Source organism: Apium graveolens, chromosome 10, assembly GCF_009905375.1.
Source record: "Apium graveolens cultivar Ventura chromosome 10, ASM990537v1, whole genome shotgun sequence".
Lineage (NCBI taxonomy): Eukaryota > Viridiplantae > Streptophyta > Magnoliopsida > Apiales > Apiaceae > Apium > Apium graveolens.
The window spans coordinates 166,617,954-166,636,905 of NC_133656.1; the positions used below are offsets into that span (position 1 = coordinate 166,617,954).

The following is an 18,952-nucleotide window of genomic DNA, read 5'->3' on the forward strand; positions in this document are numbered from 1 at the left end:
GCACAAAAAACTTACAAAATAACGTTGTTATGAATTAAAAATTACAGTACGTTAGTAATTAATGTTAGGGTTTGTGAATTTCGAACTTTAATGACACAAGATGCCTACGTATCTCTTTGTAGTAGAGAATCAAACCAAAAACGTAGTTATAGGTTGAGGGGTAGAGCCCTTTATATAGAGGAGAGTCTAGGGTTAGACTTGTGTTGGGAGATTTGGTGAACAAGTCTCCAACTTAGATGGTAATTAGGAGTCCTATAAGGGAAGGAACTCCAAAACCTTCTGTGCAGGACTTTGAGTCCATTTATGACACATGTCTCTGCTCTTCGAGCCTATTAGGCCTAGTCCGTGAACACCATGTGTTCGTGGGCTTTGACGACCTCTGCGGGTGAGCCTTATCTACATGAGTTGTCCTGAGTCTGCTACGAGTTCGGACCAGATAGGTCTGTACTGGACTTCAGACAAGAAGCCTAGGTGTAATTAATGCGACAATTAATGTGTTTTTAGAATATATTTTCTATATAAGTGGGTCTTGATCGGGTCTATCCAATAACTCGTCACACCAACCGGTGCTATCAGATTTATGACCTGAATTGTAGAGGTATTCAGGACCTAGAAGTAGATACTTCTTGGATAGTTCTCGATTTCTGATGAGGCGAACTGGGATAGGGCATCAGCCGTGGTGTTCTCCTCTCTCAGAACATGTTCTGCGTACCATTCATCAAACTGAGTCAATATTCCCTTTACGACTCTCAGGTATTTGGCCATACTATCATCTTTGGCCTCAAACTCTCCATTAACTTGAGCAACCACAAGTCTTGAGTCTCTACAGACCTTCAGGTTTTTTGCCCTCACGGCTCGAGCTAAGCCTAAGTTATCTATCAATGCTTCGTATTCTGCTTCGTTGTTCGTAGTTGGAAAGTCCAACTTCAAAGCATATTCAATCATAAAGTCATCGGGGCTTTGCACGACTAGGCATGCACCACTAGATTTTGTTTTGGACGCTCCGTCAAAATGTAGAACCCAATACTCTTTCAGGGTCGTTTCTTTACCCTTCTCTTTCTCTCCTCCTTCCGGGGTTACTATCTTCTGCCCCCCGACTTCTTGGTCGTTAATGGTGCATTCGACCACAAAGTCTGTTAAAGCATGATGCTTAATAGCCGTTCGAGACTTGTACTTGATGTCAAATTCTCCCAACTCAATTGCCCACTTGATAAGCCTTCCACTGGCCTTCGGGCTATGAAGAATGTTCTTCAAAAGTTGGTCCGTCAGGACTTCGATCTTGTGAGCCTGGAAGTATGGTCTCAACTTCCTTGAGGCTGTAATGAGAGCAAGCGCGGACTTCTCTATGGCGGGGTAATTCAACTCTTCTACATGTTGCACATTGCTTACATAGTATACAGGCTTCTGGATTTTTCGTTCTTCCTTTATAAGGACTGCACTCACGGCTTGTTCAGATACCGCTAGGTACAAATAAAGAGTGTCCTCCGGACTTGGTTTAGCCAGCAACGGGGCTTCAATCATGTACTTTTTTAGATGTTCAAAGGCCTCTTGGCTCTCATCTGTCCATTCGAAGTTCTTCACCTTCTTAAGGGTTTTGAAAAAGGGCAGGCATTTGTCTCCAGACTTGGAGATGAACCTCCCTAGAGCTGCGACTCTTCCTGTCAGCTTCTGAACGTCCTTAATGGAGCGTGGTGGCTCCATGTCTGGGATGGCTTTGATCTTGTCGGGGTTGGCCTTTATTCCCCTCTTAGAGACCATATGACCCAAAAAATTTCCAGACCCAATACCAAAAGCACACTTGGTGGGGTTTAACATCATCTTGTGGTGTCTCAGCACTTCAAATGCCTCTCCGAGGTGACTAATATGATCGGTCTGCTTAGACTTTTGACTAACATGTCATCAACATAGACCTTCATGGTCTTCCCAATTAGATGGACAAATATCTTATTTCCCAACCTTTGGTAAGTAGCTCTTGCATTCTTAAGTCCAAAAGCCATAACAAGATAACAAAAGACACTACAAGTCAGTTATGAAAGATACCTCAGAGGTGTCATCCTTATGAATTTTAATCTGATTGTAACCGCTGAAGCCATCCATAAAACTTAGCATCTCGTGTCCAACAGTTGCATCGATCAGGGTATCAATCATTGGTAGGGGTAGCAGTCCTTAGGACAAGTATCGTTTGAGTCAGTGAAGTCGATGCACATCCTCCACTTCCCATTGGCCTTCTTGACCATTACGGGGTTGGCCAACCACTCAGGAAATTACACTTCCTCAATGAATTCAGCTTCTGGGAGCTTCTCGACCTCCTGTTTAATGGCTTCCAGCATATCATGGGCATAAGTTATCTTTTTCTGCTTCACAACCTTTCGAGTTGGGTCAACATTCGGCCTATGGGTTATAAGGTTCGGGTCATTCCCAGGCATATCAGCTGCTGTCCAAGCAAACACATCACTGTTCTCTTGTAGGAAAGTTGTCAACTGGCCCTTCAAGGGCTTGTCCAGAGATGCCCCAATATACGTAACCTTCTCCGGGTCTAAGGGGTCTAGAGGAATTGGGACCAAGTCCTCTGCTGGCTTCCCTCGAAGTTCGTCATTCTCGCGGACATCCATTTATTCTATGGGGAGGACCTGCCCCCGGTTCCATCGGGCCTAAGTGCTGCAACATAGCAACTGCGGGCCATTTTATGATCTCCTTTCGCCTCTCCAACACTGTTCCTAGTTGGAAACTTCGGTACTATGTGGTAGGTTGAAGGGAAGGCCTTAAACGCATGAATCCATGTTCTACCCATGATGGCATTATAAGTAGAGGCTGCCTTGACAACCTGAAAGTTCCGCATCTATGTGGCCTCCCTGGGCTCTTCTCCGATAGTTACGGGAAGTTGTATTGCTCCTGCGACTTTGCATTCCACATGGTTAAACCCGTAGATGGGTGCGTTGGATGAAGTTAGTTGAGAATCATTGCAGCCCATCCTTATGAATGTGTCATGGAAAAGGATATCCATGAAAGCTCCATTGTCCACTAGGACCCTCATAACAGGATAATTTCCAATTACCGCAGTAATAACCGGAGGATCATCCTGAGGAAATTTCAAACCTTCAAGGTCTAAGTCACCAAATTCAAGCGTCATCTCTGACTTAGAATGCTTAGATGGTTCTCCTACTATGCTCATCACCTCTCTCACGTAAGCTTTTCGAGAGTTCTTTGTAGTCCCAGCTGTTGTAGGACCTCCTTAGATTATATTGATTACTGGCCCTCGGGGTTGTGTGTTACGATCTCTGTCGTTACCCCTTCGATTGTCATCTCTTCGGTCATTGTCTCTTTTTTGGCCTCCAGCCTCTTCACCCTTGGTAAAATATCTGAATTTTCCCCCTTAGATCAAATACTCAATCTCATCCTTGAATTGTCTGCATTCATCAGTATCATGACCAACATCTTTGTGGTATACGCAGTACCAACTTTTGTCTCTTTTCCCGGGGTCTCCCTTTAGTGGCTTCGGCCATTTGAACTCTTTGTCCTTCTCAATTTCAAAAAGGATTTGGATCATTGGAGCGTTCAACCTCGCATATTCAGTGAACCTTGGTTGTTGATTCTTCTTAGAAGAGGAAGAGTTGGAGCTTTTGTCAATTCGAGGATATTTGTCCTTGGCATCATACTCCTGATCTGTCTTCCGCTTCTTGTTTCCAGCAGGCTCATTACTCACAACTATTTTCTTCATACTTTCCTTCACCTTGATATACTTTCCGGCCCCATCCTGGAGCTGCAGCATGCTTTCAGGAGGGCGTTTGGCCAGGGACATCTTAAAGAACTCGTCCCTAGTCCCTTGTTGTAGGGCTATCAAAGCTACCTTATCATCAAGATCAGGGACCTTTAAAGCCTCCTTCATAAATCGGTTCAGGTAGTCTCTTAGGGACTTCTTTGCTCCTTTGACTATGCCCATGAGGAAAGCCGAACTCTTTTCGTGTACTTTGTCACTAATAAATTGCTTGATAAAAGCTTGGCTCAAGTCCTTAAAGGATCCAATAGAGTTTAGGGGCAGACGATTGTACCACCTTTGAACCATACCTGATAGGGTTTGAGAAAAGACCCGACACTTAATAGCGTCTTTCACGGGATGTAGCAACAGGGCGTTAGAAAACGTCCTCACATGATTAACAGGGTCACCAGTACCATCGTATGCTTTGATGGTGGGCATCTTGAACTTTCTTGAGATACGGGCGTTCATTATCTCATCAGTGAATGGTGGGTTTGGATCATCGGGATCTCCTAGGGGCATAAGATCACTTAGATTAGCCCTTGGAGATTCTCGGTATCAGACCATCCAGGTCTATGATTGGAGGAAGATCTTTTTGCCTCACAACAAGTTATGGTCTTGGGGTCAGATGCGCCTTCAGGTCGCGCTTCAGCCTTTGGATCTCAGCTTCGTGAGCCCTGATCCTCTCCTGGACATCTTGGGGATTCGTCCCAGGAGTGCTCCCGGGCCGCTGATTGGTACTAGCATCAGCTCTTACCAGCACGCCTCCTCCGTGGAGCAACCTCGTCGTCCGATGATTCAGAGTCTCTATCAGAATAGGATCCATAGAATTATCAATCCTCTGAAATAGGAGCAAAGCCACGTATATATTGGGGCTTCCGCACTTGTGCTTCGCTCTGACTAAAGTGTCCACTTCCTCCAGCCTCAGGGTATAGAGGCATCTTGTAAGGGGGGTTAGTGGTCATGATCGTCGAGTACTCGGACCCGACAAGTTGAGGGTTCACAGGTGCATGCAACTGCTGAAATTGGGGATTTGTCCCTTGAGAAGCCGAGAGATTCGTCCCTTGTGACTGAGCCTCAGTTGTCCCTACCGAGATTCTTCCTTGGGTGGAGGCATAGGTTGAGTGCGGTGGTACCTCTACCACCGATGCGATTGTTTGCGATGGAACATGAGTGTATGTTCCACTATTGTTTCTGCTCCGTGTGTTCACTATGGTTGTTGTAGTTCTCTCACAGACGACACCAAATGTTGTGGAATAAAAACTAGAGTATGTTAGTAATTAATGTTAGGGTTTGTGAGATTCAAGTTTTAATTGGCGCTCTTGCGTTCGGGACTATCGGTCCTTACAAGATGCCTACGTATCTCCGTGTAGTAGAAAATCAAGCCAAAAACGTAGTTCTAGGTTGAGGGGTAGAGCCCTTTATATAGAGGTGAGTCTAGGGTTAGACTTGTGTTGGGAGACTTGATGGACAAGTCTCCAACTTAGATGGTGATTAGGAGTCCCATAAGAGAAGGAACTCCATAACCTTTTGTGTAGGACTTTGAGTCTGTTTAGTACATATGCTCTTTCAGCCGTATTGGGCCTAGTCCGTGAACACCTTGTGTTCGTGGACCTTGACGACCTCTGCTACTGAGTCTTGTCTACATGAGTCGTCCTGAGTATCCTACGAGTTCGGACCAGACAGTTTTGTACTGGATTTCAGACAAGAAGCCCAAGTGTAATTAATGCGATAATTAACGTGTCTTTATGATATATTTTTTATATATATCAAACGTGATACATGATGTGTGATATTTTAACTGAGTTGTTGATTGGAATGCAGGGATCCATTACAATCAATGACTTTCACATGTCCATTTCGTGGAAAATTTTGTACATGATTTTGTGAATCTAGCATTATTTGACAATTTTTTTTTTATTTTTTTGCAGAAATATAAGTATATTTCCATTGATAAATATCAAGAATACAACCAGGAGGGACAAAGTTTCCTTCATTCATCAGAGTATATCATCTAACTGAAAAGCAGACAAATGCTCCCAGAAACTTAGACAATATCGCCCGAATGTCCGATCAGATAACCCACAAAAAGGCCTCATTAAAACTCCGTAAGATTAAAACCCAATGGGAAAAAAACTCAGGAGGGGAAAAAGAGTACCCAGTAAAAAATATTCTATACAAAACTAAGTAAACTAGTGTATGATTGTTATCCGGATAATCTCGCATATATACAAAATTATCTGATATCTTGGTTGATATAAAGCTTTAAATTTGAGAAAAAAGCCCTCCATTAAATCTCTTCTAACCATCTATTGTATTCTGAAAAATTTTCGGATCCGTAATCCCCGGATAAATGCTTGTACTTTAAACGTTTGACAAGAGAAGTAACCATTAAAAACAAGTTAACTAGAAAAAAATATATTAAAATCATATTCAATAAATTATTCAAAAAAGAAAGAAAATAAATAAAATCTAACCAAAGAAAATCTTTAGTTAGACACAAATAAGTCAAAATAAATTGGCTCCCAATTTTCTCTAAAATGCCAAATATTTTGCAACCAAAAGACCACCAATGAAAGGTACAAATAAAACCTTCAATTAAGGCAATAATGAACCCATAACATGTACTTATAAAACCTTCAACAAGAAAGTAATGAACCTATAAAGGTACAAATAAAACCTTCAATTAAGCACTGATAATCCAATCATAAAAAAATACTCCCTTCATCTCATTTTATTTGTCATATTTGACTTTGACCTAGTCAAATTGATTAAAGTTTGACCGAAGTTTATTAATATTTTATAATTGAACAAAATAAAAAAATTACATCACCGGAAAAATAAATTTAACTACTTTAATATATAATTTTAATTTTTTTGAAATAATATAAGAGTAATGTTTAATTTTTGATAAAAAATTGTTCAATTTTACTTCTATAAAAGAAAATGGGACAATTAAAATGAGATGGAGGGAATATATAAAAGGTAACATATTCGTCTATAGAAATGGTAACCGAATAAAATTAAAAAAATATTGATGGCCTTCAATTAAGGCATTGATGAACAATATTGATGACCAAAGACATGATGTAGCAAATAGAAATCACTAGTCCCCAATTAGAAAAACATCTTATTACATATGTCGTCCATTTAAAGATACATAAAGCTCTAAAAAATAATACACTATATCCTTGATGTTAAATGCAAGAAATTCAAGCTCTGCTTACGGTAATTATAAGATTCAACCCCAACTTTATCGGTATCGATCAAAATTATTGAATGTCTTATTGCATATTTCTTATACGATCTAAATCAACAAAATATAGCATAAACATAGAGATGCAAAGAAAAAAAATTAGAACATAATATTATGGTCATGATGGATGGGCACCCAAGATAAATAATAGGAGAAACATCAAAGTATAAAAACAACTGCATAATATAGCGATAGGTCATTCATAATGAATACATTCTCAGCCACTATGAAAGAAATATAAAATTTTATACTCTAGAATATAATATAATGTTTCAACTAAAAATATCCAATAGCCTCTAACTTGGTGAGTGATGACTATGTTATAACACTTTCTACAATAATATAATAAATTCGACATCTAAGTGTATAATTACCATAACCAATCTTTTTGAGCATTATTATGATCCCCGTCTGTTAGAAATGAAGAGCGCAACATACAACCATATTCAGAATTCAAGAATAAGGGTTGTGAGGCTGCAATACATACATTCTTGAATTAAACCCCTAACATAAATGCCGATTCCAGTGGGTTTTTTACATTGGGGGACGGAGATCGGCACGTATTTTAAGATTTCCGTAAAACATGGTTCCCTAAATAACTTTTTTCACTCCAAGTAGAATTACTATATTGATTTTAGGGGACATTTTTTGTGAATAAAATGAATTTAAGTAAGAGGGTGAAAAATGTAGATCACTCCAACAAGTATTCGGGAATTGTAATATACACAGATTTGTTTAAGTAGAAATTTCAACTCAGTTACCAAATTGAAGGATGGTTATTATAGCTAGAATGCATACCTGTTACCCGATAAAAAAAACAAAAACAAATGCAAACCTGTTCGCATTTACTAGTATCAGAATGGATCCTTGTGCACTAATATCTGCAAACTTGTTCTCAAATAGTAGTAATAAATAATTGTAAATACTATTATACTGCTTATTTATTCGTTATATGAGTGTTATCAAAATATCTCTTCCTTTGCATTCATTTTAAAAAAATTACTACTAATTTTCCAAATACATTTTGTTACCAAAATTAACGAAATAATTTTTATTTGATTTGCAACAAAACAATCTAAGTACAATTTTCTTATGTTTGTATTAAAGGGTTGCTCTTAATTGCCTTTTGAGTTTAATTTTGATTACATTTACTTGTATTTGTTTGTAAAGTCATATTTTTGTAAAAAAATAATTAAAATTGTTAGTTGTAAAAAATTAATAAACAAACATTTTCTTGCAAAAAAAGTCGAATTTAAGAAAATCTCCATTTTCAAAATATTCATATTGATTTAATAAAATATTAGAAGAATTATAGTATGTATTTTGGTAATTTTGCACTTTAGGGTTCCCGCGGCGCCTTCTCTCTTCACGCCCCCATAATCCCCGGACGAGCGAGCGAGCGAGCGAGAGAGAGAGAGAGAGTTGTATAGGCAGGGAGAATTAATTCTTAAAGAATTGAAGCTATACATACATATATATATATCTGCTCTTTAAGGTCAGCTAATCTCTATATTTTACTTAATTGAGTTTTTTTCTGCTTCATAAATTTGTAGCTCGTTTATTCATTCATTTTATATCCCAAGATTCAATTTTTATTTGCTTAATTATAACAACTATGTAGTTATCAATTCTTGTAAATGTGTATGTTAATATATGATCATACTACTGTAGTTACTTTCACTAGTTTAATTTACTGCTAGCTCAATTGTTAGATAGGTGGTGATAGGGTAGAGTAATATTTGTTTCGGGGTCAAGGCAAATTTTATAGTCTTTTTGGGGTAAAGGCGTAATTTTTAGTGGTTATGTTTTGATCATTTTAGCATTGATAAGAAAATCTAAATGCATTTGCTATTCCAAAAAAACACACCGTTTGTTGGAAATCAAGATAATGAGGGAGGAAGGCAATTGCAGATGAGCGGGATGAAGAATCGAAGATTGTATAATACAGGACCCTTATGAGTTGTTTGGTTATGGAGAATGTGATGGAATGGAAAATTTTAATTTAGTGTTTTATGACATTTTTAGGTCACATTGACGGGAATGAATTTCAGTCTTAATTAAACTGAACGTCTCTTGGAGTTTGCTGTGAATGATAGAACCAATTTTGTGAGGCTGTTGACAATTGTACTGCAATTAGCAGTCTCTCGGAATGTATATGGTGTACTTCTAAGTGAAATGTGTTTTGCTGTTTTTTATGGTTTATTCGATGTTTACTATCATGTTTGAACTAGTTTAAGAAAGAAGTGTATTACTGTTTGCTTACCGGAAACTAGATGCTTTTGTATATCCTGCCACGTTGGAAATATAAAACTGATAGAAGATCTTGAGGTCTCTGTACCTTGATGAGTTGTGTAGTTGCAACAAAAGAATGGTTCCTATTCTTAAACTAAGCATCTACAGCCAAGTTGACAAAAAACCGATGCGGGTTATATACACTTATCTTACGTCTTTTTTAGGGACTTGCTCAAACTAAGAACATAAGAATCCAATTCATATAAAACTAATTCAGTTGCCACCCATCTTATAATTTCAGTAGGGGAATAGCTATTTTCAGATTATCTTATAATTTCATTCACAAGTTATAGGCATTTTATCTTTTTAAATTATGTTTTATTTTGAAATGTTGACTCTATAAAACTAGGTACTGCAAGTAACAGGTTAAGTAAAAGGAAGAACAGAATTAGCAGAAATGAAGCTGGACGTGAATGTATTGAGATATCTCTCCAAAGATGATTTCAGGGTTCTCACTGCTGTTGAAATGGGAATGCGCAATGTATATATTTCTCGTACTACGACGCATAAAATATCTGCATTGTAGTGTGTGGTTCGAGAGATTAGAGGTTCTAACTTTTAATTCACTATTTTTCAGCATGAAATTGTACCTGCTGAACTCATCACACGTATAGCTTCTCTCAAGTAAGCAAATATATATTTGTTTTCCAATTCTTTTTGTATTTTAGATTTTTCTTTATATACACTATATTTTACAGACATGGAGGCACTTACAAGGTGATGAAGAACTTGCTCAAGCACAAGTTGTTACACCATGACTCTTCCAAATGTAAGTTAATCAAATGTACTTTTTTAGTGCATTTATCATTAGCAAGTATAAAATTTATATTTTGGAAGATCGCGAGACTCACACATCTAATTTTTTCTCGGTTCTCTGTTTTGTAGATGATGGTTTCCGGCTAACCTACCTTGGTTATGACTTTCTTGCTATTAAAACGTTGGTTAACCGTGGAATCTTTACATCCGTCGGTCGTCAAATTGGTGTAGGGAAAGAGTCGGGTAAATATATTTATGCTTCAAATTATGTCTTTAAAGTTTAATCCATACAGGTTATTAGAACAAAGAGTGCTGGTTATACTTGTATCATCTTATAGATTGGGGTTGCTTTACTAGATTATATCAAAGTTATGTGAAAGGCTTTTTTAAATTCCTTTATTCTTGTACCTATGTTTTGGAGCTTTGGATTGACTTTGGATTGACATTTTTCTGTAAAGCCGCTAATTGATACTGAATGTTTTTGTATTGAAGATATTTTTGAGGTTGCGAATGAAGATGGTACAATATTTGCAATGAAGCTTCATAGGCTGGGTAGAACTTCATTTAGAGCAGTCAAATCAAAGCGTGATTACTTGAAGCACCGCAGTAGCTTCAACTGGCTCTATTTGTCTCGGCTTGCAGCTCTTAAAGAGTATGCCTTTATGAAGGTCATTTGCTGCTAAACTTTGCATTAATGATTGTTTTGCTCTATATGCTTATTTGCGTGTTAGTGTTAACTTAATACTTCTTCCCTGAGCAGGCTTTGCAAGAACACGGTTTCCCTGTTCCAAACGCTGTGGAATGTAATCGGCATTGTGTGATTATGTCACTTGTGCAGGGATACCCTCTGTAAGATTTGAACATACATGCATTTGTAGTTTTGCATGTTCATTTAAATTTATGCTTTTAAAAATGACATTCTCTATTACTGGCCGATGTTCTACGTCAATGAATTTATGCAATAGTATGTTCCATCCATACCCTTGATATAAATTAACATGTTTATTAAACAAGCTATCAACTGTCCCAAGTAATTGCTGTGGGACAATTGAGATTCAATTAATGAGAATTGTCTTATAAAGAACCACCTGTGCGCTGCAAGTGAAAGAAAACATGTACATAAGGGAGCTCTCAGTTATAAGACCAAAAATAAGAAGAGATTATTAGATGAAGTGTTATGAGTATCTTCGTGGCAATTTTTTTCCCCTCATCTAGCTGTCACATGATACTTTGTTTAATAGCAGAAGAAAACACCAACGTTCAGCCAATAAGACTTGCTAATCTTTAGGTTATCTTTGCCCGAACATTGAAGTTTTATTATTACAAAAATTGGATTATGAGTGCACAGGTACATTTTTCTTGCATAGGCTGCAGATTTCTATTCCTGTTTTCCAATTCTTAATCATAGAGCAACTCCAGACCAACTCCCTTAAACTTCCTCCAAACCTTATTTCCACTCAATCAAGCAACCAACCCTGTCTCGCAAAATCTCCCTATTTAACCATCCCTCACAAACACAGTTCTCTCCTTAAAGGTTTAATATTAAACACTATTATCTGATTGACATTCATTAAATCCCTTCGAATATTGTTTTCCTCACATGTGTCGTCTAGATATCTGTTGACTGCTGGTTGTCACTCGGCAGTCTTTTTCATTTCACGACAATATATCTGTATTCTGACATTCCCCATGTAGTGTAGTGGTCCGCATGTGGGTTCTCTAACAGGATAAAAGTGCCGGTGCACCCTCAGCCCCCCCATCCAGTATCATTAATTTTGTTATTTATTTTTTATGATTTTCCTGTGATTAGAGCTTTATGTTTATTCAGAAGTTATGTTAAATATAAATGCTGATAAATTCCTTCTGCTAGAAACTTTTGGCATACTTACTTTTACTATGTAGTGTGCAGGTTAAGCAATTGCAAAACCCAGACACTGTGTTCGAAAAAATCATTGGGGTTATTGTTCGGTTAGCTGAGCATGGCCTTATTCATTGTGATTTTAATGAATTCAACATTATGGTATTATTCACATCACGCTCTTGTGGTAATCTCACCTGATTTACTGAGTTCTCACTTGTTTTAACAATTATTTATGGACTCGTTGTGCATTGTAGATTGATGATGATGAAACGATTACTGTAATAGATTTCCCACAGATGGTCTCCGTGTCCCACACGAATGCTCAAATGTATGTAATGAGTTATTTTGTCGTTACTGTTCTCCCCCTTGCATACAGACTACTTTAAATTTAAGAATCTATTTCTAAGCAAGCTTCTACTTTTCAGGTACTTCGACCGTGATGTTGAATGCATCTTTAAATTTTTCAGGAAGAGGTCTGGACCTGGGATTTTTTTGATTTACAGTATTTAGGAAATGATTAAGAAACTATCTTTTTAGTCCATGAAATGGTTATTTGGTCTTAAGTTTCTGGAAAGAATTTCTGTTCGTATGTAACTGTCAACAGTATTCCCCATCTACCTTTTCCTTGTTACTGTTTACATTCACTGTCGGTGTCCCTCGACAATATTACAAGCTAAAATGCATATATTATTTGTAGATATCTGTTAAGCTAAAAATTGTTTTGCAAAGCAGACTAGTATATAAAGATAGAAACTATGTGAAGCTAAAAACTGTTTTCTAGAGCAGTCTAGTATATGAAGACGGAAACCAAATTCTTCTTCTAAGACACACTGATCATTGTTGATTTTTGTTACTTCCTCGGTTTGACAAAATATTTTTTATTTTATTCATCAATTTGTTTTTCAATGGTCTTATGCCGCGAATGTTGTTTCAGGTTCAACATCACTTACGAAGAGAACTTGGGAGATTCTGATGGTCCCGATTCGGTCTCAGATGTATCTGACAGGCTAAATTTTTCTTCAATATCCAAAGTTTCCGGTTTCCTAGACAAAGAACTTGCTGCTAGTGGTTTCACCAAAAAAGATCAAGCTGATATTGAAAAGGTAGTTTGATCATATGTTTTATCAGTGTCTATATATTCTGGTAAATGACCGCTTACATTGCCAACATTCTGTTATGTTAGATGACTTGTAACATATTGACCACCATTCATGTATGTACGTATAAATTGGGTCATGTCTCACCGGTGTATGATCCGAGAGCATATTAATTTTGTTACTACAAATTCAAGATCATAACTCTCACACGTAATCTCCTTTATAATGTAATATAAATACTCTCGCCATCTTGGGTGCAGTACTCCGCCTCATATATTGATTATTGTTCCCTCTGTTTTGTCTCTTCTGATAATATGTTATCTTCTTGCGTTTCATTTGCTTTCTCTTGAATCTGGTAAGAAAATTCTAAACATGTTTACGTATAACCCGCAAATTTCTGCACGTAATTTGTTTTGTGTAATACTCCTGATACACATAGATTATGTGATCACTACCAAAGTACCCTTTTGATAATGCCTATGGCTTCGCTCAAATTTTGTAATGCAGTTCCAGTGATGCATGCCTAGTTAAGATGACATTTGATTCGCCTGTCTGAACAAACTACAACGAATCGTAAACCTATAAGGTTTTGAGTAGATGTTGATGTCTCTTCTCCACAATACTTATGTTAACTTAAATTGTAAACTTTTGCATGTTACTCGATTGTAGGTTCTTAGCCATGAATTTATTTCAAGATCTTACATTGTTGCCAACTTGTGATGATAAGAGATAACGTGCTTCAAGAGCTCTACTAAACACAGTAATTTAATCCCTTTTTATTATAGAAATCTAGTAGCCTGTTAAAAGTTTGCAGAAGGAAAGAATTTGTTTAGTGATGTTAGACAGATTCAAGAGACTTGGATGGATCAATATTACGAATTATGGAATCCCATCCAAATAAAAGAAGATGCTAGAATAAGCTAGTTGTTTTTATTTAGGAACAATTATCCTTTTAGGATGACTTGGAGTAGACAGAAAGTTACAGTTGGACTTGATTAGCCTCACTCTAAATAGTAGCTGATACTTTCCCAGTTATTCTGCCAAATGTATGTTAATTTTGACAATTATAGATATAAATTTTAATTCATATTTTTCCTCTCGTTCCCCTTCACATTGTCAATTAAAACTACTGTAATATAATTATCCTAATATCAACAAGTGTAGCTTATAATTAGGTTGATTACTGCACCTCTTTCCTGCATAATAGATATTCATTCTTTTTCTGCTTACTGAACAATTTGATTGGAATTAATGCGGGAAACTTAGTACCAGCTATGAGATTATATTATTTGAGTGAATTACTAAGTCTAGCTGGTGCTAATGTAACGTCTGGGCATGCTTTTGCATCTAGCTTTGTTATAATTGGTGTACTTGGCACTTACACTTCCCAACTATTCTGTTTTGCAGTTTAATGAAGGAGATGTAGATGATGTCTTAAGTTCTGGAGATGACGAAACTGAAGATGAACAACACTGCTTAAGTGAAGAGGCAGTGGATTTGAGTTCATTGACCTTGAAGGATAAGGTATTCTTTATTTTTAGATATAAGTTTCTGGAGGTCTCCTTTGTAGCTATGTATGTTTTGAATACGAATTTATTAAGATACTAAAAGACAAGAGTAGAGTATTGCACATATTACTTTCTCCCTTGTCTGAATTCTGTCATGAACATTTGTTTACCAATGCGATAGTTTGGCCATAGGTTCAGCATCTAAATGGATTTCTGTACTTGTTGAAAAGAAATGTAAAATATAGCAGTGCCTAGTGCAAAATGTGAGGAGAACACAAAGGTAAACATTTGACCAAAGGCACAGTTCTTGCCCAACTTGATTTAATACTGGCAGTCCTGGTGTTGGTTGACGCGATCCCCGATTTGTAGGAGTCCCAACACTCTGACCAGCACCCAGTATAATGGTTCAAACTCAAACTCAGTATCTTAGAAGGAGCCTACAATGCAGAAGGAGCCTTCAGCATTGTATATGGTTCCACATGTCATTTGTGCAAGTTTATTCTTGGTCAGCAACCAACCTACGAGTACCAAACTGGTAACTTCATGTCAATGTGCCATATGAAGCCTCATTTATGAGAATTATAAGGTTATAGATGGTGGAACTCTGGTCTCCATATTACATATGAATATATGCTGAATTGGATCTATAAAGTAACTTCAGGGCATGAACTAACCTTTCTAAATGTGTTACCTAGAATAGTGAATTTCATTTATATTACAACTTGTACTAAAAAATTAATGTCATCTAGTGCTCCGTTATCCTTTAATTGGTTCTTTCCTGATGCCATACCAAGGTGGTGCAGAAAAAACAAACCAGACATTCCCTCTTATGCGGATATTACCTCCATCCCTAGGAATGGTGAGGCTGTTTCCTAATAGTCCCCGCTTTGACAAAGACAATGGTGATGCATATGTAACCTTCTAAAATTTCTGTACGTATGTACTTCAGTTATGATAAAGTTGTGGTTGAGGTCACTGCATGTTTCATTGTCAAACTTGTTTAAGAATGTTGCAACTTTTTTTTAAATTACTGCTCAAACATATTTATTGTATGGAGTGGAGGCAACGCAAGTACAGAGAGTCATCGTATGTTAGGTTTGCCTGTCCGTATAATTATGCTGGGAAATTTCTGATAAATTATATTCTTCTGCTACGATGCTGTAACAGTACTTGTGCTGTTAAATAATTCCCTTTTGTACTCTGAAAATAATAGTTAACTCATAAGTTCTTACATGAATGAGCAGGGCATATTGATATCAGGCGAACAACTAGAAGGTGAGGTTTCTCAAGAATCCACAGAAGCTACTCGAGGAAATGGAGATGAGACTAAAGATCTAAGTGACCAGGTATCTTCTCTCGGAAATGATCTTGGTCATCTGTGTTCAACTGCTGAGGCCATGTTATTTAACTGCTTTTCCATCTTACAACTAGCCAAAACTTTGTTTTGTAAATTAAAAAAAACTTGGTTCACTATACAGGAGGATGAAGAAGGAAGTGAGCTTCAAGATGATCTTGAACTCAAGGAGAGTCTAACCAAGCAAAGACGGAGGGCTATTCGAGCAGCTCAAGGGGGACAAAAAACCTTTGCAAAAAGAAATACATGCAAGGACAAAGGTGGAAAGTGTCCTCAAAATTCAAGGATCCAAAGTAAACAAATGTGTAACAGTTGGAATTAGCTAAAAAAATATGTAGTAGTTGGTGATGTGTGTTAAACAAGATGAATCCCAAAAGATGTGGGAATGAATCATGTACTAATATTTGCTTGATACGAGTTTAGATTAGTGTTTCAGTCTCGGCCCTGGTCTAAAAAAGGTGTTGGAACTCCTCCATCTTAAAATTGTAAGGTCTTCAGCCTTGAGAGTATAATGTTGAAGATATTGTGTCAAAACTCAAAGGTCAGCATACGGAACTGCCTCAAGATCAGCATAAGTTATTATTTACAAAATGTTGTTAAAAATCAGGACATAGTTGAGATTTTCGTATTATTTATGTCATTTATACAATATTTAGAAGTCGTGTGTAATATATATTGTTGGTTATAGGCCCACCAAGGCCTATCGAACGAAGGTCCAATATGTGATTGAGTTACTGGGCCGAAGGACCTTCAGGCCCGCGAGACAAGGCCCACGTAAGTCCCAGGCCCAGGTCCACTTTTCTTCCAGTCCGTTAGGAAGAACAAAAGACATAACGCCCCATTTTCACTCCCTGATGAGTAAAGGATGAGCATTCATGGCAGAATTGAGTATAAAAACCCTTGTAATAAGACAAAACAGGGATATATTCTCACATACACTCTACTTTTATTGTATTATTACCACACCTTTACAATCAAATTCTTATTCTCACACCGGAGGTGAATCGGGGGTACAAACCCTCGCATTCTCTTCTCTTTCAGGTATTAGCCGAAGCCAACTTCAAGGCAGCCGAAGCCAGTTTAAGCTCCCGAAGGAATTTGGGCGTAACATTTGGCACCGTTTGTGAGAAATACGAGAGTTATAAGCTGAGAACGAGATCATGACAGAAACAATTCACGAACATTCACCGCCGCCTGGTTTTACAGACAAAGGACAACCGTCCTCCCTAGTGGACGAGGACGGGGTCATCACATTGACTCCTGAAGAAGAGGCCTTGCTCCTAAAGATCCGGGCAGAGAAGGCCGCGAAGAAGGGCAAGGCCAAAATTGATCAAGTTGACAAAGAAGCGGAAGCGCAAGCAAAGAAAAGAGAGGCTGATGCGCTCCGGCTAAAGGCCATGCAGCTCCAAAGGGAGGAGATTGAACTGCAAGAACAAGCCTTGCGCGAAGCAATGCAGGCCGACAAGCATGGCATAACGAATATGGATAGAAGAGAACGTCGGGTGCACGACGAAGAAGATGAGTCAGACTCTGATTCGCATCCCCGAAGGAAAAGGACCAAACAACCCTTTTCTTCTGATTCGGATGAGGAGCCCGATGGATCCAGCCTCAGGCTCAATCGCTTAGAGGATGCCCTGTTCGGTGATAGAAGGCCCGATCGAGAACCGGCGGTGACACAAGAAATTGAGCAGTATCGACCCCCCGGGCGAAGAGAGGCAATTCCCTAAGATGAGCGAGTTCAATGGAAAAGGAGACCCCGAGGACCACTGCGAAAAATATGAACTCCTGATGGTGGGGATGGGTCACAATGATATTATGTTGTGCAAAATGTTCAAGACTTATCTCAAGGGGTCGGCTACGATGTGGTACAAGTCCCTCAAGCCCCCGTCCATTGGGTCCTACGAGCAGTTGAAGAGGAAGTTTTTGAAGTACTACTCGCACCTATGCCGAAAGGCGAAGGATACTGAAGCCCTGGTCCACTGCAGACAAAGGGCGAACGAAGAGCTGGGGGATTATCTCGCTCGGTTCAAGGAAGAAGCTGGGATGGTCACTAATCTAGACAAAATCAAAGCAATGGGCTTCCTAACGGCGGGGCTGGACCCCTATAAAGGTAAAAAGCTTCGCTCATCTCTTTACGATTTTCCCCCTAAATCCTTGAATGATATATATGTGAGATGCGAGAACATTCGCCGAAAGATAGAAAGTATCGGGGGGTATAAAGATTCAAGAAGGGACGACCGACCAAAGTGAGCCGACAGATACGAAGGCTCAAGATCGGGCTCTGACCGAAGGGATAGTAGGAAAGAAGGAAGGAAAGAAACGGATCATGGGGCCGAATGACGACGAGATAGAGATTCGGCCGTATTCACCCCTTTGAATGCGCCGATCTCCAAGATTCTCCATGAGATCAAGGGCAAACCAGGATTCGTCCGCCCTGCCAAAATGAAGGTCCCAAACCACAAGAAGAACCCTGATAAATACTGCGACTATCACAGGGACAAGGGGCATAACACCGATGAGTACTATCACCTTAAAAAGCTCATTGAGCGCATGATCAAAGACGGCGAGCTTAATCAGTTCGTCCGAGATCTAAGAGATAGGTTGGGGGCGAAGGAGAACCAAGAGGAGGAGGTAGAGGCCGAGGAGTCAGAGCGAAGGGACATGATATGGGGCGAAGTAAAAACTATATCTTGGGGCAGCATCCTGGATAAGGATAGTAAGACAGCAAAAAAGAAGTATGCCCGACAAGTGTACAATCTGTATCAGTTCGGACAGGCAAAGCCCTATATGCCCATGACCTTCAGCACTGAAGACTATGAGGATATCATTCGCCCGCACGAGGACCCTCTAATCATCAATCCTATCATCGGGCAAAATAAGATATGGAAGGTAATGGTGGATACAGGCATCTCGGCCAACATACTGTTCCACAAAACCTACTGCAAGATGAACTTGGCGGGAGAGCAACTAGAGCCCTGCAACGAGGCTCCTCTTTATGCCATTGGAGGGCATCCCATTCAGTTTGAAGGAACAATTACTCTACCGGTTCTCCTAGGAAAATTGTCGTATACCAT

The 18,952-nt window shown here is 38.6% G+C and overlaps 2 protein-coding genes across 3 annotated transcripts; one reads left to right on the forward strand and one right to left on the reverse strand.

The window, feature by feature from the left end:
• Positions 1-609: 609 nt before the first annotated feature.
• Positions 610-2,148, reverse strand: LOC141691272 (uncharacterized). Its single transcript, XM_074496009.1, has 2 exons — positions 2,041-2,148; positions 610-1,581 (listed from the first exon to the last, which is right to left on the reverse strand). Exons 1-2 carry the CDS (start codon positions 2,146-2,148, stop codon positions 610-612), a joined length of 1,080 nt encoding a protein of 359 aa, XP_074352110.1.
• Positions 2,149-8,339: 6,191 nt separating this feature from the next.
• On the forward strand, positions 8,340-16,469 carry LOC141692362 (serine/threonine-protein kinase rio2). Of its 2 annotated transcripts, none has more exons than XM_074497170.1 (14): positions 8,340-8,505; positions 9,652-9,783; positions 9,880-9,926; positions 10,001-10,071; positions 10,188-10,301; positions 10,551-10,726; positions 10,819-10,907; positions 11,961-12,078; positions 12,174-12,247; positions 12,345-12,392; positions 12,854-13,022; positions 14,424-14,540; positions 15,769-15,870; positions 16,003-16,469. In XM_074497170.1, exons 2-14 carry the CDS (start codon positions 9,700-9,702, stop codon positions 16,198-16,200), a joined length of 1,407 nt encoding a protein of 468 aa, XP_074353271.1. In that variant the 5' UTR covers positions 8,340-8,505; positions 9,652-9,699; the 3' UTR covers positions 16,201-16,469. The 2 variants fall into 2 exon arrangements, with proteins under 2 accessions (XP_074353271.1, XP_074353272.1); XM_074497171.1 differs by having other exon boundaries at positions 9,668-9,783.
• The last annotated feature ends 2,483 nt before the right edge of the window (positions 16,470-18,952 follow it).